The sequence below is a fragment of the Narcine bancroftii genome, chromosome 1, assembly GCF_036971445.1.
Source record: "Narcine bancroftii isolate sNarBan1 chromosome 1, sNarBan1.hap1, whole genome shotgun sequence".
NCBI classification, from domain to species: domain Eukaryota; kingdom Metazoa; phylum Chordata; class Chondrichthyes; order Torpediniformes; family Narcinidae; genus Narcine; species Narcine bancroftii.
In genome coordinates, this window is record NC_091469.1 from 283,481,423 (window position 1) to 283,508,968 (window position 27,546).

General features: G+C 40.8%; 1 protein-coding gene across 5 annotated transcripts in view; it reads left to right on the forward strand.

The window, feature by feature from the left end:
• cttn (cortactin) overlaps positions 1 to 21,725 on the forward strand; it is a 96,378-nt gene extending 74,653 nt beyond the window's left edge. For all 5 annotated transcript variants that reach the window (XM_069902227.1, XM_069902234.1, XM_069902241.1 and 2 more), the window contains 4 exons: positions 9,592 to 9,732; positions 15,908 to 16,070; positions 16,785 to 16,856; positions 20,980 to 21,725. In XM_069902227.1, coding sequence (XP_069758328.1) covers positions 9,592 to 9,732; positions 15,908 to 16,070; positions 16,785 to 16,856; positions 20,980 to 21,116 — 513 coding nt within the window. In that variant the 3' untranslated portion in view covers positions 21,117 to 21,725. The remainder of the gene's footprint in view (positions 1 to 9,591; positions 9,733 to 15,907; positions 16,071 to 16,784; positions 16,857 to 20,979) is intronic.
• Positions 21,726 to 27,546: the final 5,821 nt, after the last annotated feature.

Consider the following 27,546-nt stretch of genomic DNA (forward strand, 5'->3'; position numbering starts at 1 on the left):
TTAGAGTACATACACGACATCAGATACAACTCTGAGATTCTTCTTCCTGCGGGCTTGGCAGAATTATTTTATTTTGCATTTGTTAGTGGATTCAGATGTAAACGAAAGGAAAAAAAAAAGACACTTTTATTCTTACTTGGTTCATCTTGAGGTCTAGATTACTGGCAGACAAGTTGGTTCTAGTAACATGAAAGGTAGTGCAAAATAAATGTAAACAAAGAAAGGAATGCAGAAAATAAATTACTGTAATAAATGCAAAGTAAGAGTCCTTAACTGATTCCCTGACTGAGTTTGTTATTGAGGAGTCTCTGATTGAGTTTGTCATTGAGGAGTCTGATGGTCAGGGAGTCACGTGATGGAGTAGTGGCCGGTCAGGGAACTCCAGCCCTCTCCGGAAAAGTTTAAAAAAAAAACACAAAAAAAAAGGCACAAGAATAAAAATTAAAACAAAGTGAAAGTAAAGGTGGGAAGAAAATGGCAGCGAAGAAAGTAAAGTCGATAGCAACGGGAATTAGAGAAGAAGAAAGAACGTCGGAAGAAGAAGGTGAAGGCCTTACCTGTCCAAGGAGGCCCGCCGCGGAGAGAGAAGCCCGCTCCCTAGGGTCAGTGGAAGTCCCGAGCTCGGGACTACAAGTAAAAGTGTGCAACCGCGCATGCGCAAGGAGTCGCACATGCGCGATGCCCATGAAAAAAAAACACTGACTGGAGGGGGGATCAGCTGAGGAGTCGATCTCCACAGCTGAGGATGACAGCTGCAACACAACAGGAAGAGAACATAGAAAACAACGAGAACAAGAAACAAGAGAGTAAAAAGAAAACAAGGAAACAACAGATGACCAACCCAGAGGAGGAAGAAGAAGAAGAAGAAGAAGAACATAGAGAAATGGAAGAAGAAGGGAAAGGCAAGACAATGGATATTTTTTTTTAAAAGAATATATGGAATCAGTAAAAGAATGGCAATTACAAGAATTTAGTGAAATAAAAAGAAGAATTAAAAGTGCAGAAGAAAAAATGAATAGAATAGAGATGGTCATGTCAGATATAGGAAAAAGAGTGGACATGGTGGAAGAACGAGAAACAGCCGTAGAAATGGAAGTAGAGGACTTAAAAAAGAAATTAGAAGAATCTAATAAAAAAGTTAGAGACACAAGAGCTGTTAGCTCAGAAGATAGATATAATGGAAAATTATAATAGAAGAAATAATATAAAGATAGTGGGCCTTAAGGAAGATGAAGAAGGCAAGAATATGAGAGAATTTATAAAAGATTGAATCCCCAGGGTCCTAGGAAGACCAGAATTACAGGAGGAAATGGAAATAGAAAGGGCACATAGAACATTAGCCCCGAAACCACAACCACAACAAAAACCAAGATCCATTTTAGTAAAATTCTTAAGATATACAACAAGAGAAAATATATTGCAGAAAACAATGAAGAAAATATAAGAGAAGACAAAAAGCCACTGGAATACAAAGGTCAAAAAATTTTTTCTATCCAGACATAAGTTTTGAACTCCTGAAGAAGAGAAAGGAGTTTAATACAGCAAAAACGATCCGATGGAAAAAAGGGTATAAATTTATGCTAAAGTACCCAGTGGTACTTAAAATAGTTATTCCAGGGCAGCAAAACAGACTATTCTCGGATCCGGAGGAAGCACAAAAATTTGCAGAACAACTACAAAACAGGCAGAGAGATGAAGACATGTAACGAGAGCAAAAATGACCACGAACTATATGTATGTGTGCATATGGGTATATATATATATATATATATATATATATATGTGTGTGTGTGTGTATATGTATATATGTGTGTACATGAGTGTATCCGTATTTAAAGGAAAATATATAGAGTATAGATAAGAATTAATAAGGGAATGAAAGGGAAGAGAGAAAGAAAAGAGGGAATTAAGAGAGTGACCTTTGTAATATATGAAAATTGAAATCTTTTCTGGGGGTGCTGGGTGGGGAGGAGTTACGGTCACTGCGAAATCAGTTGACGCTTGCGAGTGAATTCGCATATCCAAATGGAGAGGGGAGATGTGGTTGCCCGACAAGGGATAAAGGGCAACTCAGGAAGGGGAGGGGATAGTGGGGTTAAAGAAATTTTAGATAGGAGAATAAAGGAAATGTTTGATGTTTTAGAAATGTTGTCTTATAAAGTGTTCAAAACAAGAAAGCAGAAATAGATAAGAAGGAAAGGTGCTGATGAGGAAACGGAAAGGAAAGATAAACAAAGTATGAAATGGCTACGTTGAACTATATGACTTTAAATATTAATGGAATACATAACCAAATCAAAAGGAAGAAACTGCTAAATTTACTGAAAAAAGAAAAAATTGATATAGCATTCATGCAAGAAACACATTTAACTGAAATGGAGCACAAGAAATTAAAGAGAGATTGGGTAGGACATGTAACAGCAGCGTCATATAATTCAAAAGCTAGAGGAGTAGCTATATTAATCAGTAAAAATGTACCAATTAAAATAGAAGAGGAAATAATAGATCCAGCAGGGAGATATGTAATGATAAAATGTCAGATATATTCGGAGTTTTGGAATTTACTCAATGTATATTCACCTAACGAAGAAGATCAAAAATTTCTGCAAGATATTTTTTTGAAAATAGCAGACACGCAAGGGAACATACTAATAGGAGGGGATTTCAACCTTAATTTGGATTCAAGCATGGATAAAACTGGGAAAAAAATTAACAGAAAGAACAAAGTAACCAAATTTATAATTAAATCGATGCAAGAAATGCAACTTTTGGATATATGGAGGAAACAACACCCAAAGGAAAAGGAATATTCATATTATTCGGGTAAACATAAAACATACTCAAGAATAGACCTATTCCTGTTATCAGCTCGTATGCAAGAAAGAGTAAGAAAAACAGAATATAAAAGCTAGAATATTATCGGACCACTCACCCCTGATATTGACAATAGAGTTAGAGGACATCCCTCCAAGAATGTATAGATGGAGATTAAATTCCATGCTACTTAAAAGGCAGGATTTTAGAGAATTCATTGAAAGACAAATTAAAATGTACTTTGAAATAAATACGGAATCAGTGAAAGATAAGTTTATACTATGGGATGCAATGAAAGCGTTCATCAGAGGGCAAATAATAAGTTATGTAATCAAGATGAAGAAGGACTACAATCAGGAAACAGAGCAGTTGGAAAGAGAAATAGTAAATATAGAAAAAGAATTAGCAATGAAGGAAGACACAACTAAAAGAAGAGAATTGGCAGATAAAAAAATAGAATATGAAACACTACAAACATATAAGGTGGATAAGAACATAATGAAGACAAAACAGAAATATTATGAACTAGGAGAAAAAACGCACAAAATTCTAGCATGGCAGCTTAAGACAGAACAAACTAAGAGAATGGTATTGGCATCAAGGTAAAAAGACAAACAAATCACATATAATCCAACGGAGATTAGTGAAAACTTCAGAGAATTCTACGAACAATTATACCAAACTGAAAACGAAGGGAAAGAAGACAAAATAGATGAATTTTTAACTAAAATTGAACTACCAAAATTACAAATAGAGGAACAAAATAAATTTACAGAACCATTTGAAATAGTAGAAATACAAGAGATAATAAAAAAAACTACCAAATAATAAAACATCAGGAGAGGATGGATTCCCAATAGAATTCTATAAAACATTTAAAGATTTATTAATTCCTCCCCTCCTGGAAGTAATCAACCAGATTGATAAAACACAAAGCATACCAGATTCATGCAAAACAGCAATAATTACAATAATACCAAAGACAGGGAAAGATCCACTCGCACCAGCGTCATATAGACCAATATCTTTACTTAACACAGATTATAAGATGATAGCTAAACTATTAGCAAACAGATTAGCCGACTATGTACCAAAAATAGTAAATCTAGACCAAACTGGATTTATTAAAAAAAGACAATATTTGTAAATTTATTAACTTAATTCATGTAGTAGAAGGGAATAAAGCTCCAACAGTAGCAGTTGCTTTAGACGCAGAGAAGTCCTTTGACAGAGTAGAATGGAATTATTTATTCAAAGTATTACAAAAATTCAGTTTACCAGAGAAGTATATTAATTGGATTAAAGCATTATATAAGGGGCCATTGGCGAAAGTGACAGTAAATGGATATATATCAAAGCAATTTAACTTAAGCAGATCAACAAGGCAGGGATGTCCACTATCACCCTTATTGTTCGCGTTAGCTATAGACCCACTAGCAGAATTGATAAGAACAGAAAATAAAATAAAAGGGATAAAAATAAAAGACAAGGAATATAAAATCAGTTTATTTGCAGATGACGTTATAGTATACTTAACAGAACCAGAAATATCAATAAAAGAATTACATAAGAAATTGAAGGAATATGGAGAAGTGTCGGGTTACAAGATTAACGCAAATAAAAGTGAAGCAACGCCAATGAATAATGCGGATTTCTCAAAATTTAAGAAAGAATCACCATTCAGATGGCAAATGCAACCAATACGATACCTAGGTATACAAATAAATAAAAACCTCGGCCATCTATATAAACTCAATTATTATCCACTAATAAAAAAATTACAGGACGACTTAGAGCATTGGAAAGACTTCTTCTTTCTTTGGCTTGGCTTCGCGGACGAAGATTTATGGAGGGGGTAAAAAGTCCACGTCAGCTGCAGGCTCGTTTGTGGCTGACAAGTCCGATGCGGGACAGGCAGACACGATTGCAGCGGTTGCAGGGGAAAATTGGTTGGTTGGGGTTGGGTGTTGGGTTTTTCCTCCTTTGCCTTTTGTCAGTGAGGTGGGCTCTGCGGTCTTCTTCAAAGGAGGTTGCTGCCCGCCAAACTGTGAGGCGCCAAGATGCACGGTTTGAGGCGTTATCAGCCCACTGGCGGTGGTCAATGTGGCAGGCACCAAGAGATTTCTTTAGGCAGTCCTTGTACCTTTTCTTTGGTGCACCTCTGTCACGGTGGCCAGTGGAGAGCTCGCCATATAACACGATCTTGGGAAGGCGATGGTCCTCCATTCTGGAGACGTGACCCATCCAGCGCAGCTGGATCTTCAGCAGCGTGGACTCGATGCTGTCGACCTCTGCCATCTCGAGTACTTCGACGTTAGGGATGAAAGCGCTCCAATGGATGTTGAGGATGGAGCGGAGACAACGCTGGTGGAAGCGTTCTAGGAGCCGTAGGTGATGCCGGTAGAGGACCCATGATTCGGAGCCAAACAGGAGTGTGGGTATGACAACGGCTCTGTATACACTTATCTTTGTGAGGTTTTTCAGTTGGTTGTTTTTCCAGACTCTTCTGTGTAGTCTTCCAAAGGCGCTATTTGCCTTGGCGAGTCTGTTGTCTATCTCATTGTCGATCCTTGCATCTGATGAAATGGTGCAGCCGAGATAGGTAAACTGGTTGACCGTTTTGAGTTTTATGTGCCCGATGGAGATGTGGGGGGGCTGGTAATCATGGTGGGGAGCTGGCTGATGGAGGACCTCAGTTTTCTTCAGGCTGACTTCCAGGCCAAACATTTTGGCAGTTTCCGCAAAGCAGGACGTCAAGCGCTGAAGAGCTGGCTCTGAATGGGCAACTAAAGCGGCATCGTCTGCAAAGAGTAGTTCACGGACAAGTTTCTCTTGTGTCTTGGTGTGAGCTTGCAGGCGCCTCAGATTGAAGAGACTGCCATCCGTGCGGTACCGGATGTAAACAGCGTCTTCATTGTCTTCACTAACACTAATAGGAAGAATAAATTGTATTAAAATGAACATTTTCCCAAAGATATAATACCTATTTCAGGCATTGCCAATACACTTGACGGAGAAATTCTTCAAGGAGTTAAAGAAAATAATAAGGAAATTTAAATGGAAAGGGGGGAAACCGAGGATAGCACTAGATAAATTAACAGAATGGTATAAACAAGGAGGCTTACAACTGCCAAACTTTAAAAATTATTATAGAGCCGCACAATTAAGATACCTATCAGATTTTTATCAAACAAGGTAAAAGTCAGATTGGACTAGATTAGAACTAGATAAAATAGGGAGAAGATACCTTAACATATATTATATAAATGGGATGAAAAATTGGTACAACGTAGGAATTCTCCAGTATTACATCATCTGCTCAATATTTGGAAGAAAATTCATGTAGAAAGGAATAAAACAAATTACCAATTTCCAAAACTAATACTGACGCAAAATCAGCTAATCCCTTTTACAATAGATAACCTTTCCTTTAGAGAATGGGGAAAAAAAAGGGATCAAAAGAATAGAAAATTGCTTTTCAGGAAATAAATTACTATCCTTTGAACAAATGAAGGATAAATATAATATAACTCAAGATAGAGTGTTGGCATACTACCAACTGAAATCCTACCTGAAGGACAAATTGGGAAGCAGTCTGAGGTTACCAGAGGGAAGTAATTTTGAATATGTGATTACAGATACAATGATAGTCAAAAAATTTATAACAAATATGTATATTAAACTGCAAGAATAGGAGAATGAGGAAACAAATGGTAAAACTAAACAAAAATGGGAACAAGATTTAAACATAAAGATAAAGAAGGAAACACGGGACAAGTTGTGCTCTGGAACTATGAGAAATACAATAAACACAAGGTTACTAATGATACAATATAACTGGATACACAGGCTGTACATTACACCTCAAAAGTTAAATAAATGGGACTCAACAGTATCTGACAGATGTTTTCTTTGTAAAAAAGAAATGGGAACAACAATTCATGCAATCTGGACGTTTGAGAAAGTGAAAAAATTTTGGGAAGATCTAAACCAGATATTAAATAAAATCACAGAAAGCAATATACCAAAAAACCCAGAGATCTTCCTCCTAAGAAACATAAAAAACAAAGAATTTGATCTTGATTTGGATGGTGCACAAAAAAGATTTGTTAGGATAGCCCTAGCCGTAGCAAAAAAATGTATTATGTCAGCCTGGAAATTAGAAGATAACTTGAGAATACAACAATGGTATATAGAAATGAATAAATGTATTCCATTAGAAAAAGTAACATATAATTTAAGAAATAATATTGAAATATTTGAACAAATATGGGAGCCATACATGAAACACAATAGAGAAAACCTACTGGGGACATCTACCACCTAAAATGACCGAAGGAGAAGGAAATGAAAAGAATTGACTCAGTGGAATTTCTTGTTTATTTTTATTGAGTGACAACATTGTTTGACGGGTTTAATGTATCTTAGATTCTGTACTTTAAATGAATGGGAGGGGAGGTAGGGAGGGTGGGATGGGAAGAGGGAGGGGGGGGGAGAAAATGACACTATATATTTGAAAAGAAAAATGTATGTATCTTGATCAATGTGGTTTATAGTGTGAAAAATTAAAAAAAATTTAAAAAAAAGAGGAATCTGATGGTGGAGGGGGAGCAGCTGTTCTTAAACCTGGTGGTGCGAGTCTTATGGCACCGATACTTCTTTCCTGATGGCAGCAGCGAGAATAAAGTGTGTGCTGGGTGATGATTGCTGGTGATCTCTATCAGCAGCATTCCTGTAGATGTTCTTGATGGTGGGAACAGTTTTGCCTGTGATGTCCTGGGCCACGTCCACTATATTTCGGAGGGCTTTCCGCTCAAGCATATTGGTGTCCCCACACCAGTCCGATGATAGGGCGTCAGGAGTGGGATTTGGTTTTCCTCTCAGTTGCATACGGTAAAAATCCACTGTTCAAATGTTGTGCTGCCACGTCTCCACTTGTCATGAAGAACTAGTTAAATTATAACCTGGGATAAATATTGAGTATCAGAATGGTTGCCAGTGACTTGCCCCAAAATGTTTGATTGGCAATTCAGAAATTCATGAGATAACAGAAGGGGGTTATTGTAACTCAATCATCAAAGTATTTGTGGCTGTATTCGGTTGCAAAACAAAGAAAAAAAAGGACACTATTTTATACTAGGGTTTTAATCATGAGGAAAGTCTGCAGACACTTGGATGTATAAACACACAGAAATGCTGGAGGAACTCAGCCTGGGAGATCATTTTGTTGAGCACCTTGGCTCTGTCTATTGAAATAGAATGGATCTCCCGTGGCCGCCCATCTCATTTCCCCGTCCCATTTCCTTGCTGATGTGTCTGTGGTTTCATGCACTGCCAGACTGAGATCACCCACAAATTGGAGGAACAAGACCTCATCTTTCATCTGAGCCCCCTCCAATCGGATGGCATTAACAGCGACTTCTCTGGTTTTCAATTAAACTCCCCTTTCCCCCAGTTTGTTCTAATTTTCTCTCTCTTTTCCCTTTTCCCTGTTTCCTTTCCCAGAGCCAAATTCAATTCTCACCTCTCCTGTTATCCTATCCAATGAACACCTTCTGTTGGTCTGGGCTCCTCCCTCTGCCAGTCTTCAGTCTTTATCTGACAACTTGCTGTTCTTTGCTTATCCCTTGAGGAAGGGCTCAGGTCCGAAACATTGATAACATATCTTTACCTCCTGTGGATGCTGTGAGATCAGCTGAGTTCCTCCAGCATCTCTGTGTGTTTTTACTACTTTAACTTCCGTTCATCTTGAGGTCTAGATTCCTGGCAGACAGAATTTGATTCTTGTAACATGGAAGGAAAATTTATGTTTGAGGCTCCAAAACAGAATCCTTTATTACAAAATTTGCCATGTCAATGAAATAGGTGATGTTGGACTCTCTTGGTTTAATTTATTTTTATTTAGATGAGCCATTGAGGGTGATTTTGTCGGGTATGTGTCACCCTTGGGTGACAGAATGTATTGTGTTGTGAAATAATATTGTGTTGTGAAGTAATAGGAAAGCTGAGTATTATTTAAATGGAGACAAGCTAGGGAGCGGGGAAGTGCAAATGGATCTGGGTGTACTTGTTCACCGGTCACTGAAGGCTAGCATGCAGGTTCAGAAAGCTGTGAAGAAGGCAAATGGAATGTTGGCTTTCATAAAGAGGGGATTGGAGTATAGGAACAGAGACCCCCTTCTGCAGTTATACAGGGCCCTGGTGAGACCCCACCTGGAGTATTGCGTCCAGTTCTGGTCTCCAAACTTGAGGAAGGACATACTAGCTATAGAGGGTGTGCAGCGCAGATTTACAAGGTTAGTTCCAGGGATGGCAGGGTTGTCATATGCAGCAAGGCTAGAAAAACTGGACTTGTATCCATTGGAGTTTAGAAGGATGAGGGGGGACATGATTGAGGTATACAAAATCAACAAGGGGATAGACAAGGTGAAGTCTGATTACTTGTTCCCAATGATGGGGGAGACGAGGACTAGAGGGCATAGTTTAAGAATACAGGGTAGGCCCTTTAGGACGGAGATGAGAAAGCATTTTTTTACCCAGAGAAGTGTGAATCTGTGGAATGCTCTGCCACAGAGGGTGGTAGAGGCGGATTCGCTGACTATGTTCAAAAGAGAGTTAGATAAGACTCTTGTGGGTAACGGAGTTAAGGGTTATGGGGATAAGGCTGGAAATGGGTACTGATGGTAATGATCAGCCATGATCTAAAATGGCGGTGCTGGCCCGATGGGCCAAATGGCCTGCTCCAGCTCCTATTGTCTATTGTCTATTGTCTAACAGGAACAAGAATTGGCAAGAAAGCAGTCACTGGTGTCCACACCAACGCCTGTCCCCATTGCCCCAGCTCGGGCCCCGGCAGCCACTCCAGCTCCTGCTCCAGCATTCGAAAAGGAACGGAGGGCGTCCATTCCGGAGTATGAGGTACCTTTATGCTTGTTTGCAGAATCATGGAGACCTGTAGACACACAGCACGATAACAGGCCCTTTCAGTCCTCAAGCTCATGCCACCCAATTGATAATACAACCCGGTACATTTTGAAGGATGGGAGGAAACCTGAGCCCCCAGGGAAAACCCACGCAGACACAGGGAGAACATACAGATTCCTTACAGACAGTGCAAGATTCAAACCCTGGTCCTGATCACTTTCACTGTAACAGCATTGCGCTAACCACTACCCTAACCGTGCTGCCCCAAATGGATGCATTCAGCTTCCATCATCTTCCCTGCTCCCATTGTGTTTGTGGAGTAGAACACAATAGTCTGCAGACACCGTAGTTGGAGTAAAAACACAGCGCTTGAGAAACTCAGCAGGTCAAACAGTGTCCTTTATGTAGCAAGGATAAGGATACAGAACCAACGCTTCGGGCTTAAGCCCTTCATCAAGGTGTGAGAAAAGTGTTGGAAGGCATCTGAACAAAATGGTGGGAGAGGGAGGAGTGAGGGAGGAGCATGGTCCCACAGGCAGGAGGTAATAGATGGATAAGGGAGGGAGGGCACAGCAGCAAACGGGGGAGGGGGGACAGCTCTGTGAATGGAGAGTGAAGGGGGTGGAGAACTGGAGGAATGGAGACAAAGGGATGGGGAAGGGAGGGAGAATGGGGAGTGCTCTTGCAGAAACCGGAGAAGTTGATGTTTATGCCATCTGGTTGGAGAGAATCCAGACGGAAAATGAGGTGTTGCTCCTACAATTAACAATGGCCTAAGTTTTGACAGTACATGAGTCTATGGACAGATATGTCAGTGCAGGAGGGGGCACAGAACTGAAATGGTCGGACACTGGGAGACCCCTGTCATTGATGCGGACGGAGCGAAGGTGCTTAGGGAAACGACCTCCCGGTCTGTGTCCAGTCTCTCTGATGTAGAGAAGGCCAGTGTTCTTTGATAGTTCATTATATGAACTTACCATTGAGGTGAACAGCCATTATTATTTTACATCATTTTGTAATTAATTCCATTAAAAAAAATCATGGTAAAAGGCCGTTCCCTGCCCTTGAAACCTGTGCTGCCAATTACACTCAGATAATTTACCCGGCCTGCCCCACAAACCCCCCCGCCTCCCTCAAAGTAACCAATATGAAAAAATTCAATATAGTTACAGAAAGAAAAGGATATTTTTCAGTCTTCCCAGAAGGGTGTTGTCTAACACACATGCTTAGAGAATTCTTTTAATACAATTCAGAGGAGATTCTTGCAGGTCCAGAGGCACAGGAAGGACAATATTACAAATTTAAACCTAATATTAATTTAAACCTAAAAAAAACATAGAATCTTTATTTCTCAAACTGTGTAATTTTTTCCAAAGGAATACAACTTTGAATCACTGCATTCCATCTTGCCATACCCAGATACATATCTGATTTCCAGGTAACTGCGATACATTTCCTTGCCACCGCTAATGCCACTTTAACAAATTCCAATTGATATATGGACAATTTTAATTTAGATCTTGTTCCTTCAATATTTCCTAATAGAAATAAATCTGGGTTTAGGACAAGACCAAGTTGAATGCAAGAAAGTTCCTACATCCTCACCACATCTAAAACGTTGATCTGATAAATCTGATTTCAATCGATTCAATTTCTGTGGTGCAAGATATAAATGATGTAAAAAAAAATTATACTGCACTAATCTATTACCTTACATTAATAGTGTTAGTCATACAATCCCTACGAGGATCTGCCCATCTTTGTTCATCAGTCCCAATGTTCAAATCTAGTTCCCACCTCTGTCTGGATTTATGAACTCCATGCTTAGGAGTTCCTATTTGTAATAAAGAATATATCACAGATGTAAATTTCTTAACATTTCCTCTCCTAATAAGAAGTTTTCCTTCAGTACAACCAAGTAACAATGTCCTAACTTAGCCCTCAAATATGCTCTTAATTGAAAATAACAAAAAAGTGTTTTGAGTTATTCCATATTTATTTCTCAATTGCTCAAATAACATTAATTGCTCACTTTCATAACAATCTTCAACAGAAACAAAACCAAATATATAAAAATTAATTATACTTTGAAAAAGATGAGAGAATTTTGAATCAAAGGCATTTTAGATGATACACGTCCTCTTACACCAATTTGGTCATTTATTTTATTCCGAATATTAATCAAATGCTTCATCAATGGTGTTTCTTTATCACCAACCATCGAATTTGCATCCCATTAATTATATATTCTTCTGCTTTTCTCTCTCCTATTTTATCCAACTCTATTTTGTCCCTCCCTGACTTTTCTTCTCCTTCAAATAGAGAAGCAAGAAATCTCACTTGTGGCGCTTAAGAATAGTTTTTGTAATTAGGAAGCTATAAGCCTCCCAATTCATATGTCCATGTTGACTTCTCTATAGAAACTCTTGACATTTTACCTCTCCAGAGGAATTTCCTTACATATTTATTGAATTCTTGAAATTTTTTTTTGAGGTATTAAAATAGGCAATGTTTCAAAAAGATATTGTAATCTTGGGAATATATTAATCTTAATACAATTTAATCCTTCCCACTAAAGTTATAGGTAAATTCATCCATTTTTTAAAATCCTCCTCAATCTTTTTAAATTATGATAAATAGTTCAATTTATTTAAATTTTTCAAATTTTTATCTGTGTGAATGCCTAAATATTTAATACCCTCTTTTGGCAATTTAAACAGTGTATCTCTTTGACATTGAGTATAATCATCTTCTGTTAAAGGCAAAATTTCACTTTTATCCAGTTTATTTTGTAACCTGAAACTATTCCATATTCTTCCAATTTAATATATAATTTTTGTAAAGATGTCTCGGGCTCAGACAAGTATATTAAAACATCATCTGTAAATAAGCTAATTTTATGGTCTTCTTGACCTACCCTAAATCCCTTTATTTCCAAATCACTCCAATTTGCTTCAGCAAGTGGTTCTATAGCTAAAATAAACAAAGGTTGAGATAGGGGACATAGAACCATAGAACACTACAGCACAGAAAAAAAGCCATTCAGCCATTTTAGTCTGTGCTGACCATTGTTCAGCTAGGCTCAATAACCTGTTCCCATTCCATAACCCTCCAGACCTCTCCCACCCATGCATCAATCCAATTTATTCTTAAAGATCAAATCTGTACCCACCACATCAGATGGCAGCCCATTCCAAACTCCCACCACTCTGAATGAAGAAATTCCCTTTACTGTTCCCCCTAAACCTTTCACCCTAAAACCATGTCCTCACATATTATCTCTCCTAATCTAAATGGAATGAGCCTACTCTTATTTACTTTGTCTATACCCCTCATAATTTTGTAAACTTCTATCAAATCTCCCCTTATTCTCTTTGTTCCAATGAATAAAACCTGTTTAATCTTTTCTTGTGACTCAACTCCTGAAGACACGGAAACATCTTAGGAAATCTTCTCTGCATTCTTTCAATCTTACCGATATCCTTCCTGTAGTTAGGTGACAAGAACTGCACACAATACTCCAAATTTGGCCTCACCAATGTATTAAACACCTTCAACATAACACCCCAACTCCTGTACTCATATGAAGGCCAAAATACCAAAAGCTTTCTCTACAACCCTATCCACCCGCGACGCCACCTTAAGGGAACAATGTACTTGTATCCCCAGGTCTCTTTGCTTCTCTGCACTCCTCTGTGCCTGACCATTTACAGTGTACATCCTTCCTTGATTTGCTCTTCCAAAATGCATCACCTCATACTTGTCTGCATTAAACTCTATCATCCATTTACTGGCCCATTCTCCCAGTTGGTCCAGATCCCTCTGCAAGCTTTGAAAATCTTCCTCACTGTCCTCTACGCCTCCTATCTTTGTGTTATCCTTGACCACTTGACCTCGCCAACTGAAGCGGTGTAGTTATTTGTCCATTAGTCACTACTTTATTATGCAATTATTCAAATCCAAATCTTTCCATCACCTTAAACAAAAGTCCCATTCCAGTCTGTCAAATGCTTTTTCTGCATCTAGAGTCACTGCAACACTCAAATCTTTTTGTTTGCACTAGATGAATTATACTAAGTAATCTAGCAACATTTTCAGATGACTGTCTTTTTTTTAACAAAACCTGTCTGATCCATATTTATTAATTTTGGGAACAGTTTAGTCCTTCTCTTTGCCAAGATTTTTGTAACAATTTTATAATCCCACATTTAATAATAAATGTGGAGATGAAGGCTTTTTTAATGGGTCCTTGTTTTTTTTAGGGATCACAGTAATTATTGCTGTTGAAAATGATTCTGGGAGAGTAGGGGTTTCCAAAGCTTAATCTAATACTTTCAGAAAAATGGGGATTAACCCTGTGATTTGGAAGGTGGGAGAAAACTGGATCACCCGGACGGAGAAAACCCACGCAGGTTACGGGGAGAACATCTGAACTCCTTACAGATAAATTAATCGACTTGTAGAATGGACCTCCTCTTGGTGACGATTGCCTCAGAAGTCCAGGCGTATTCTGGAAAGGCACCCTCATTCATTGGATGTCCTTCATTCTTCATTAGTTCAAGCACTGAGTGTGAATGTCTGTGAAAGAAATATCTTGCCTCATTTCTCTGGAGCTGAAAATCTTTTACAATCACTACCATCAGGAAGGAGGGACAGGAGCATTAAGATCAGGACGGCCAGGCTGGGATATAGCTTCTTCCTGCAGGCTGTGAGACTGATGAACAGTAATCTTTAACTGAGAAAACATTTATACTAATTTTTTTAAACTGCTTTTCTCTGTATTTATGTGATATTTATGTACTGGGCAGTGTGTGTGCACTGGTCGGAGAAATGGTGTTTTGTTGGATTGTACAGTCAGATGATGATAGACGAACTTAAAAGTGTTTTTGAAGTAAGAGACGCACCTACTTGCATGGAGCTCGGTTCCCATGTACAGCTCGTATTGTTTTCCACAGGAAATCTATGATTGATTAAGGTACCGTAAGTGACCTCTAAAGTCATTGTTAGAGCAGTGTCCATGACCTACTTTTGTTGACAAGGGAATAGTGTGCTGAGTTGCATATTGCAGAAAGCCGGCAGTTCCAACAACGCCGACTCCTGTGAGTCTGCGGCATCAGCTGAGATTTTCAGCCGAGAGAAACAAGAACTGCAGATGCTGAACAAAGAGAAGGTGGAGGGACCCAGTGGGGTCAGGCAGGATCCATGGAGAGAGCTAGACACCATTTTGGGCCGTCACCCTTTGTCAAGACAATGGGATTGGGTCCCAGTGAAGTCAGTGTTTCAGGTCAGGACCCTTCGGGACCCTTTATCAAGACGCTATTTCCATGCTGCCTGCAGAAACTCAGCAGGTCTCGCAGCATCAATAGGATGTAAAAGGTAATCAATGTTTCAAGCCTGAGCTTAACCCCAGCATCTGCAGACTTTGTGTTTAATTAGTCATGACTAAGGGCCCAAGCCCAAAGTATTAACTGTTTTCTATTCCCTATACATGCTGTGTGTCCTGTAGAGTTTCTTCAGCACTTTTGTGAGCTGAGGTTTATCTTCCCTTTTTTTTCCCCCTCCTTATCATTTGCTGACACCTGTGTCATGGACGTGAATCCTGGAGTCATGCAGAAACGAGCTGGAGAAATACCCATCGCAGGGCCCAGGCCTGAAACGTGGGTTAACCTCTACTTCCTGCGTGATCTGCTGAGTTTCTCCAGCACATTTGTGTTCTGTTCTCAACCCAGCATTCTGCAGACTTTCTTGTTTGACAACATTAGTTCCTAGAATCTCCTGGAATTGGGTCTGCTTTTTGATCAGTCTGTTGCTTGGTGGTCTTTAATTTCTGTACGGTCAGTCTTCACTCATCAAGGACATTTACGTGAGGCGGTGTCTTGAGAAAGCAGCCTCTATCCTCAAGGGACCCTCACCTCCCAGGCCATGTCCTCTTCACTCTGCTACCATTAGAAAGGAGCCCGAGGATGAATACCCAGCGGCCATCAGGTGCCTGAATGGTCATGAACCACAGACACTGCCTCAGTTTTTCATAGTTATGTTAAAATTTTATAGTAATGTTTACATTGTTACGCTGCTGAAAAAGAATGAATTTCGTGACACGTGCATGACAATAAATTTGGTTTCTGGAAGACAAGTTGAAGGAGGTTTCAACTTCTGTTATCTTTTTCAGGAGTCATTAAAGCAAGAACAGGAGAATAACAAGGAGAAGCAATATAGTGGGATGTATGAAGCAGAGCCCCAGGTTGACAGTGATGAAGCTCCGTACCAAGAAGCAGTGTACGAACAGGATCCAGTTTACCAGTTGCCTGATGAAAATCAAGTGGACCAACAAGGTAATGGCTCACGTTCAGCTTGATCTGCTGCCTTCCAGTTGAACGCCCCCTCAAGGACGACCAGATAGATTTGACTTCATGCCAGGGTGAGGTTTGATTAGACGTGCCTTTTTTTAAAAGTAAAGAGACCCCTTTTAAAGTACATTTAAACTCTGGTATCCAGCACCTATGGGGATTGGTAGATGCCGGATAAGTGTATTTTCCAATAGCTTGAGACTTGCTCTTACAATGCCTTACTAATACACCAGCATTAAAAATAAACATTTAACCGTTGCCTCATCTGCAGGTTCCTCCCCCTCCACGGAGCCGCCCGAAAGACAAGCAATAACCCCTTCCTTCCCCCCAAGTTTACAGGTAAAGCTCTGACCAGGGCAACTCTTACTAAGAGTCACCCCTCCGGCGAGAGGCAGCAACCAGCTCTTCATCCAGGGCGACGCTATTGCTGTTTCACGCAACTTTATTCAAACAGCTGCTACGAGCAAAGCCCGACCAGGACTCTCCACTGGCTGAATATTTGCTCCCATCTTCACCAAAGGTTTATGTGTTACTTAGAGAACATTTACTATTTTAAATTTGTGTATTTTTACTTATTATTTTATTATTTTTAAAATGTATTTTCCTCTTTTTTTTCCTGTTGCCTGAATTTTGGATACCAGGGGTTTTACTTTATTTGAAATGTTGAGAAACAATCCTTTCTGTGTTTGTCTTTTCTAGATGAGCCCACTTATGCAGAGTATGAGAATGAGTATGGAATAACTGCAGTCGCTTTGTACGATTACCAAGCAGGTGAGTGCAAGGTTGTTAGATTATTGTGAGGGTAAATCCCATCACAATTCCTCTCTGTAATACAATGCAACTTGTGTTTCCAGCATGAATCTTTTAAGTTAAAAATACAAAGCTGGGGAAACCCAGCAGGTCAAACAGTGTACTTTATATAGCAAAGATAAAGCTACATAACCAACATTTTGGGTTTATGTATCTTTATCTTCGCGATATAAAGTACAGGTACTCAGGTACTCCCCAACTTGTGACCTATGCGACTTGCATCCATCTGCACATACAATCAAATTGTTTTTGAAAAATATAAGAAAAAACATAAAATTTATGCGATTTATGTTCTATTTGACAAACTATAAGAGGGATACAGGGCATATTAGAGCCAAATAATGCATACTTACCTTGTTAGTTGGCGTCCTGGAGTCTATAGGCTGGGCGCAGCCATCTTGATTCCTGTGCACACGCCCGAGAGTTTGGTTGGCGCATGTGCAAGAGTTAAGGGTGCGAATTCAATACGTTAGGGCGCTTAACACGCGCGCATGTGCTAACTGAACTCCAATAAGCAAACCCAACACGCGTATGCCAACTGAAGACTCGTGCATGCGCACAGGGCCCAAGATGATCGTGTCCAGCTTAGAAATCCCGGGGCACCGGCTAACAAGGTAGGTAGGCAATTCTGACATGCTTCCATTCCGAGGTACAACCAGTCATCAAGAACAGAACGGTGATGTATGTTGGGGAGTGCCTGCACACTGTTTGGCCTGAATTTCCCCAGCATTGTGTTCTTCCTTCAATCATGGCATCTCCAGACTCTCATGTTTTAAGGTTTAAAGTGTCTAATCCTGGTCTCCTCAAACATGAAACATAAGGAGTGATGTTGGAGAGAAATTGGTCACTTCGTACCAGGACTTAATTTGTAGCTACCAAGAGAGATGAAGCAGATTGAGATTTTTTCCTCTAGACCAGCCATTCTCAAACTTTATAGTTGGCTCTGGCCCCCTTAGAACTCTGCTTGAAGTTTATGGGCCCCCTTCCCTATGAAGAAGTCGAGTTTAGTTGGTTTCTTCCGCATTTAAAATTTATTTCAAATTTAATTTTTAGTCACACAACCTTTCCAGTCCACTGGCCCATGCCACCCAAATAACCTGCAACTCCCTATATTTTGAAACCAGAGCACCCAGAGGAAACCAGCGCAGACACGGGGAGAACGTACAAACTCCTCACAGCGCAGAGTTTGAACCCAGGTCACTGGCGCGGTAACAGTGGTGCACTAACTACTGTGCTAACGTGCTGCCTCTTCTACCAACTATATAGAAACATAGAAAGGATTTTATGATTTCAGTTCGTGGGTCCCGTTTAGAATATGTGCTCTAGAAGATGGAAGCTTAAGGGGGCTTTAAAACGATGAAGAATGAAACGTAGACGCAGAGAAAGTACTGCAGAAGGAATGGTAGCAACATTACTGAAGATGTTGGTCCAAGTTCCTTAGATCTAAGCAAAATTTAGGTGTGAATAAATTTAGATTCTAGATCAACGGTGCACTAATGGCCACTTTGTAAAGGTTATTTGTGTGTTTCACCAGTAAGTAGAGGCATTAAATGAAAGGTCAAAAATATTTTATTTTGAAATCTCTGACATTTGTGGATGTTGTGGAAAGAGATGCTTTGTGGAGTTTGACTGCCAAGGTGTTTGGAGCTGGGTGTTGCCATTATTACCCTCGGGCATTTATTCTCAATAGGGGCCAAACTGGGGGCCCCAGCACATTTAAGGGTGCCACGGACTGATATCATAGAAAGTTTTTTACATGTTCAGTAGGAGAGAACAGAAGAAACCAACTAAACTCAACTCAAGGGGCCCATAAACTTTGAGCAGAGTGTTAAGGGGGTCACTGCCAAAATAATGTTGAGAATGGCTGCTCTAGGGAACTGACAGCAGGCTTGGAACATTTTACTATCAGGATTCAGGTCGCTGGTTTGCAACTTTCACTGTCATTATTAAGGAAAATTACAACTGATGTGAATTTAAGTAACAAACTTTGAAATTTTTTGTGCATTTTAAATGAGGCCCAAGGAATTATAATGGCAAAGTTTGTTATTTGTTGATGCGGAGTAAACGATCTGGACATTTAAAAAAAAACACATGTAATTTGTTATAGGCGTTGTTAATACTTCAAGGCTTATTTTTACTGTTTATTTTTACATTGATCATGTGTTTGTTTCAGATTTCAGCATTTAAGGGTTTTAAAAATGTGCCTTTTGCTTCTGGTTTGAATTGTCCAAAAGGAGAATTTTTCAATGTGAGCACAGAAATGCGAAAAAATGTACATTACATAAGAAGCCTGAGTCATCACTCATGTCTGTCCATTACACCACTCATATCTGTCCGTTACACCACTCTTGTCTGTCCGTTACACTGCTCTTGTCTGTCCGTTATACTGCTCATGTCTGTCCGTTACACTGCTCATGTCTGTCTGTTACACTGCTCATGTCTGTCCGTTACACCGCTCATGTCTGTCCGTTACACCGCTCTTGTCTGTCCGTTACACCGCTCATGTCTGTCCGTTACACTGCTCATGTCTGTCCGTTACACCGCTCTTGTCTGTCCGTTACACCGCTCTTGTCTGTCCGTTACACCGCTCTTGTCTGTCCGTTACACCGCTCTTGTCTGTCTGTTACACCGCTCTTGTCTGTGCTCTTAACAAAAGCCCTGAAGAGCATTGCTCTTACACGTCCTGATGATGCAGAACTTCCAGTCGCTGGATGGCATTAAGAGGTGAAATCCCTGCAACCTCTCTCCCTTGCTGCAAGGAAGGCTACAATACAGAGTTAAAGGCCCCTATCATTGCCTGCCTGAGTTTGAAATGATAGAAGGAAACGGTTTCTTGGATGGGAATTATGGACAGATTTAATATTATTTTACAATATTCACTGGTTCTTAATTCAGTGAAATCTTGTTCTTTGTTTAACAATGTAGTTTCCCAGTCTGTGTGAGGACTGTTCTACACAGCAATCTTTCATTTTGTAGCTGTTGTATTTGATTTTTTTGGCCTCAGTATCAATGATTGGGGTTGGGGGTGGGGGGAGGTTTGCAGGGGGGAGCTGGAGATTGAGCCTGTTGGTCCACTGTTGTGTGAGGAGCCAGCAATGGACAAATGGCTTCCATCTGCATTGTGCTCCTGCCGAGAACAGATTTCTCGTCAACAAGGTGAGAGAGTGGGTGGGAGCGGGTAAGCGTGGGCGAGAGCGCAAGTGTGGGTGAGCATGGGCAAGAGCGGGCGAGTGTAGGCGAGAGCAGGTAGGCAGGAGCGGGTGAGAGTGGGTAATCTGTTGTTGGGCCTGTATTTCCCCTCAACATGGAGAGAGAACAAAATGATTTTGCTGTGAAACATGAAAGTCTGCAGACGCTGTAATTGTAATCAAAGCACAAAGGTGATAGATGAACTCAACTGGTCTGGTAGCCTCCAAAGGAGAAATGTCTTCAGGGTAGGCATTGCTCAAAGAGATTTCACAGTGGAGCAGCCGAACAAAGTCTGCAGATGCTGCGATTGCAGTAAAAATCAAAGAAATGCTGGAGGAACCAGCCGGTCTTGCTGCCTCTATGGAGGTGTGGCATCCTTGAAGAAGGGCCCAGGCCCGAAGCGTACGTTACATATCTTTACCTCCTATGGACGTGGCGTGACCTGCTATGTTCCTCCAGCATTTCTGTGATTTTTTTCTAAGGTGATTCTGTTGCTTGGCCTGAGAGCATTGTGAATGCCGGGGCATCCGTTTGACCTGATGCCGGGGCATCCGTTTGACCTGATGCCGGGGCATCCGTTTGACCTGATGCCGGGGCATCCGTTTGACCTGATGCCGTGAGGATTCAGAAGTGAGAAGTCTTCCCTCAAGAGTCCTCATCCTTTATTGAGGACTTGGTGCAAATTTGGAGCCCAGCACAAAGCCTCGACGCTTGTGAGGTAGCTCAAAAGTAGAGGCCACATGAAATCACTGCTGAAAAGAGTATCCAATATGAGATTGGAGCAAGCTCGTTCCCCTGATTTATTAAAATGTGGAACACGGCTATACGTTGCATGCAATTTCAAACATTACTACAGATTTTTAAACAAAGTAAAATTTGCAAACCAATTTTTCAGCTGGTGATGATGAGATTTCGTTTGACCCTGATGACATGATCACCAACATCGAAATGATTGATGAAGGATGGTGGCGAGGTGAATGTAGAGGCAGATATGGTCTCTTCCCTGCTAACTACGTCGAATTGAAACAGTGAAGTGCCCTGCCCGCTGGTTTGCAGAGAGTGTGCAATTTCCCTTCGATGCAGCGGGAATTGTGTTCAGTACTGGCAATAAAGTTTTTTTTTCTCTTGAGAATTGCAATTATGCTTGGCATAATAACCAGTCTTTACAAGTGCCAGGGGCAGGAGCTTCAGGTTCATTTTGACATGCCTTTGGAAGGTGGGATCATTACTCAGCTATTGCTTACAGAAAAGTTGAATGCCCTTTCAAACCAAGGACGAGACCCACCAGTAATACCATTCGTGTGGGGAAGTGCTGAAATCAATGGGTGCTCACTACAGAACAAGGCCAAATGCTTCTTGGTGAACAAGTGAAGTTTTTAATTGAAGTGGATATGGTTATTTATCATTGCCTAGTTTAACCCTTAATTTTAGCCTTGAGTTTAGTTTGAAATAATTATTTTTACACTCACTAATAGCGAGAGCAATGAATTCCTATTTTCTTTCAGTATTTACTTGCTTCTGGAGCCTTGTTTTATGCTTAACCATGTTCACAATCAGAAATGGGTTTAGGTTTTGTAATAAAAGTCTTTTTCAACATTGTTCATCAAGAATTAAACTGGTTTTATTGCACTTTGCTCAGTATATTCGTTGTCTTTGTTTATTTTGTTTGGTTTCTTAATTTTGGGTAAGTGTTCTAAAGCCGGATCATTCCCACGACCATATTATTTCCATGGTTTGATTAATCACAGTATCCTACTGAATCCTGGTGCTATTGTTGAGGCTAAACCCCCTCCAGCAGTTTTCTCATCTGCTGGAAGAACGGGGATAAGCCAGGCGCTCGGAGATGCAATAATCCATGTGTCTGATGATGAAATGCATCACGAGAGGTTCCTTTCCAGCTCCTTCGTGGGAATTCTCTCTATTCCAAAAGAAAGGTAATGATTCTCAAGAAGGCCTTTGGAGATGAATGAAAGAAGAAAATCAAAAGGTGTAAGTTAATTTTGTGCACAGAATAAAGGTTTGCTGTATTTTCCCAGATGATGACCTGTAACAATGTAATGGACAGAAATGGGCCATTCAGCCCATGCTGTTTATCTATCATGGGTGCCTCCTCACTGGGGGACCTATGATCCAATGTACTTTGGACTTTGTAATGTTGGATTGACAGGTTTCCTGGACATCTGATGTTATCCGCTAGTGAAGTTTTGCAGCATTAAGATGAGTTCTTCTGGAAACTTCTCGGCGTATGCGGGAACAAAGTCCCTCTGAGTTTTGAGGGGAAGTTGGAAAAGAATCTCTCTGAGTTTTAGTGCACAGAGACTGGATTCTTGGGAGGGTGTGAGAACTGAATTGTCCAGGGTTTAGGCATTGATGCTACATTTGGCATGTATTGCCCATCCACCATTGCCCTGGAGAAAGCAGTAGTAAACTTGCCTCGTGCATGTTGGCATGAGCATTTGAATGTGGCATGCTGAAACTTCAAATCAATTATCTGTTTCCATCCACTGAAGAAGCCGTGATACAGAGTGTCGTTGAAGTGCCAATTGATGAAATAGACTAAGACGATGTGGTCAAACAATAATCATGGCTTTTATTAGCAGAAACTCACGGTACAATAATGAAAGACGAGGTGCATATACAGTTATATCCAAGGGGAGTGTCCTTAACAGTAGAGATAATGCACACCCAATTTTAGTACAGCAAGGTTCACCAGAGGGGAGACAGGCAGCTTGGCAGACATTAACCACAGTCGTGAAATTTTCAGATGGCGTCTTGGCTTTGGGAGCACCAGTAGATGATGGGTTCTGGTTGCTTTTTCATGGTTAGAACTAGCTCCAAAACAGGCCTGCAGATGTGGCTATTCCCAGTTAACAATGCGTATTCCATTCCAGTCGAGCTATTTATAGAGGCTGCAGCTTTCAAAAGAAGCATTGAGGTTATCCTTCTCTGAATAAGTGATGTTGAAATAGAACATAGCACAGCACAGTACAAGCCCTTCAGCCCACGATGATATGCTGACCAAAGGACCACGTCTGTGTGGGTTGGTAGCAGAATGTCGAGCACTGTCACACCTCGGGGCTGTGTTCAGCCCCCTCCTGTTCACGCTACTGACCTATGGCTGCATTGCCAGCTCCAACACGGTCATCAAGTTTGCAGATGACACGACAGTTGTTGGCCCCATCAGTAACAACGATGAGTGGCTCTACAGAGAGGAGCGGAAATTCTTGTGAAATGGCGTGAGAGTAACAACCTGAGTCTCAATGTTGTCAAGACTAAGGAGATGATCATCGACTTCAGGAGGACTAGGAACGACCACCCTCCGCTACACAACAACAACTCTGTAGTGGAGAGTTGCAAGTTCCTTGGAGTTCACTTAAACTAGTGACTTGTCATGGACTCAACAGCTCCTCACTTGACAGGAAGGTGCAACAGCGACTGCACTTCCTGAGAAGACTGAAGCAGGTAAAGCTCGCGGACACCATTGTGTCAACCTATAGGAGCTCCATCAAGGAAGCCCTGGCCAGCTGCATCACAGTGTGGGTACGGTTGTTGCAGAGAAATGGATCGGGGGGGTCAATCCGCAGGTCTATAAGAGTGGCAAAGAGGATCAATGGAGACTTCCTTCCCCCTCAGCACATGATCTACCAGGATTGATGTCTGAAGAGGGCACACAAAATCATTGAGGACCCCTTATACCCTACACACAGCACCTTTCAGCTGCTCGCGTTGGGGAAGAGATACAGGAGTATCCGAGCCAGCACCACTAGGCTGAGGAACAGCTTCTTCCCACGGGCAGTGAGAATGCTGAACGACCAAAGGAACTGTGCATACTAACTTCCAGATTCTCATATTCATGAAATAATATTTATTTAGTTATTTGTAAAGATGAAATACTTGTCCTGCATATGTATTTTTTTGTCTGTATGTGACTTGTGTCTGGATGTGTGTCTGCATGTTTTTTCACTAAGGACCAGAGAAATCTGTTTCGTTGTGTTGTACTTGTACAATCAGATGACATTAAACTTGATTATTATTATCTACCATCCCGACCTTGCACCCATAACCATCTATTTTACGTGCATTGATGTGCCTGAGTGTCTTCTTATTATACCAGCCCCCACCACCACTCCTGACAATGCAATCCACACACCCACTACTCTCTTTAAAACATACCCCTGATGCCTCTCCTGAACTTCCCTCACCTTAAACATGTCATGTAACTTCTGTGGCTCCGGGATAAAGCTCATGGCTGTCCACCCTATCTATGTCTCTCATAATCTTGTAGACCCCTATTAAGTCACCTGTAGAATGATAGTTAGATAGTAGAATGATATTTATAGAACATTTTTTTCATAATTCCAGGATTCCCAGCACCCCATTCCCTCTAACCCTTGAACTGTTACAGACGTACAATAGTTGACTTTGGCTTGCACTTCTTTTCAATGGAACACAACACAAAGGCAAAGAATAAAATGGGCTTGGATGTGAAGTTCATTAAGTTTTAACTGCAAGATGTATCGCCATTGTAATTCCTGCAGCATGGACCTGTTTAAAAGGGTTCCTGTTGCACCTTTTCAATTGGAGATGAATTGAAATGTAAATCTGTACGGGCTGGGTTGTGTGAGCACAGCGAATGTGGATTGATTAATTGGAAGAATTACACTGAACAAGGAAGATTTTGCTTCATGAACACTTTTGTGTGTATTTCATGGGTTTTGGGTTGATTGTGAAAACCACCCCTAAAAATTTCCCTATCACATACAGTTATTTTTAGATATAATCTATTTTTGTGATTTCCTGTCATATTTTACGTCTACTTCAAGCAGACAAAACCATGAAGTGTAACATGTCATTGAATATTCATTTTCTGCATTCGCACTTGGACTCCTTCCCTGCTGACCCTGGTGCAGTCAGTGACGAACATGGTGGAAGGTTTCACCAGGACATTGCGACCATGAAAAATTGGAATCAAGGCAACTGGAATCCATCAATGCCGACCGACTATTATTGGACACTGACACAAGAGGCATCAGATGCTGAGTACAAACAAAAATCAGCAGCAAAACATTTTTAGGTCGGTTGAATTAATGTGTCGGCATCATTATGCGATTAAACCTGCTAAATTTAGTGCAAGTTAGTTTAATGTTTCTCCAACTTACGAAGTGCTACAGCAAATCTGAAATAGTGTTTAGCTTGAAGTTCGTTATCATAATCTCCAATTTTCTTTCAGGAAACAAACCTTTTGGGGAAAAAAAATGTCCAATGTCATTAGTCAGTGTTGGCAGCACTCCTAGAATTTAATTTTGTTCTGGAGAATTGGGCAGGGTTAAAGATGAGTCAGTTCTCTGCTCAGAGAAACCGATTGACAGACATCCTATCCTTCAGCACTGTTTATATTGGGATGTAACTGTTGAATGATTTCATGCAAAAAAGATCACAAAACAAAATGAGCGAACTAAACTCTTGGCACATCTGAATTAATGCATTCCATAGAACCATAGAATGCTACAGCACAGAAAACAGGCCACTCAGCCCTTCTAGTCTGTGCTGACCACTCCACTCGTCCCATTGACCTGCTCCCAATCCACAACCCTTCAGACCTCTCCCATCCATGTATCTATTCTTAAAACTCTAGATCGAGCCTGCATTCACCACATCAGATGGCAGCCCATTCCACACTCCCACCACTCTCTGAATGAAGAATTTTCCCCTAAACCTTTCCCCTTTCAGCTTAAAACTGTGAACTCTCAAATCTCCCCCAATCGCATCTACTCTGTCTATACCTCTCATAATCCTGTAAACCTCTTTCAAATCTCCCCTCATTCTTCGCTCCAAGGAAGAAAGTCTTAACCTGTTTAATCTTTCCCAGTAACTCAACTCCTGAAGACCCGGAAACATCCTAGTAAATCTTCTCTGCACTCTTTCAACCTTATTGATATCCTTCCAGTAGCTAGGTGACCAGAACTGCACACAATATTCCAAATTTCACCTCAGGGAGGAAACATAAAATCCAGGGTCACAATCTCCTCCACAGAACCTCTCATCGGTCTTCCTAACACTGGAATCCCCTGTCACTATGACTCTCCTCTTTTATCCCCCTTCCCTTCTTAGCCACAACTCCAGACTCCGTGCCAGAGACCTGATACTGTAGGTCATCAACAGTATCCAAAATGGTATACTTGTTTTTCAGGGGGACACCCATTAGGGGGTCCTGCTCTATCTGCCTGCTCCCTCTCTAACTATAACCCATCTATCCTCTTCCTGTCTTCTAGGTGTGACAATGTCCCTGTAACTCGGTGGTTCTCAACCTTTTTCTTTCCACTCACATCCCACTTTAAGTAATCCCTAGGCCATCGGTGGTCTGTGATTAGTCAGGGATTGCTTAAGGTGGGACGTGAGTGGGACGGGAAGGTTGAGAATCACTGATCTAGACTCAATTGTTACTGAATATTTTGCTTGAGACAAATAGTCATTGGCCCATTTCCTTTGGAGCGATGAAACCGTGCACATAACGAGTCAATGAGGGATGATTAAAACAGTGGTTTTCAACCTTTTTCTTTCCACCCACATCCCACCTTAAGCAACCCCTGACTAATCACAGAACACCGATGGCATAGGGAATACTTAAAGTGGGATGTGAGTGGAAAGAGAAAGGTTGAAAACCAGTGTTGTAACTCCTATCTATCACACCTTCTGCCTCCTTCCAATGTTCTTGCAAGATGTTCCTCAAGGATAAAACTCTGTTGATCACTACCCCGATGTTTTCTTGTTCTGCTTGTGTGATGTGACTGGGAGCATTTTATTGCATAAAAGCTGTAGCATCCAAAGCTTGCAGTGAGAGTGCTTTAATGTCCAATTGTGCACTTTCTAGTAAGAATCCATTTTAACTTTCCGTTGTGAGAATGTCAATGCCTCGACTTTCTCAGTTTTGTGGAGGTTTGATATGACATGAGAAACCTTGGTAAATGTGGTGGAAAATGTGTTGACCAGCTGCATCACCGTCTGGTATGGGAACACCAATACCCCTGAGTGTAAATCTCTCCAAAAGGTAGTGAACACAGCCCAGGACATCACAGGTAAAACCCTCCACACCATCAAAAATATCTATGGGGAACACAGCCATCAGAGAGCAGTAGCGATCATCAAGGATCCACAGCACCCAGCACACTCTTCTTGCTGCTGCCATCAGGAAAGAGATATCAGTGCCACAAGTTTCACCCCACCAGGTCCAGGAACAGCTGCTCCCCCTCCACCATCAGACTCCTCAACAACAAACTCACTCAGGGACTTGTTTAAGGACTGACTTGTGCACTTTATTGATTTTTATTATTCTCTCTGTATTGGACAGTTTGTTTACATTTCTTTATTTGTTTACATGTGTACGTTGTGTACAGTGTTTTTTGTACTGCCAATAAGTGTGTGTGATGTCTGGTTGTGTGTCTGCACCAAGGACCGGAGAACG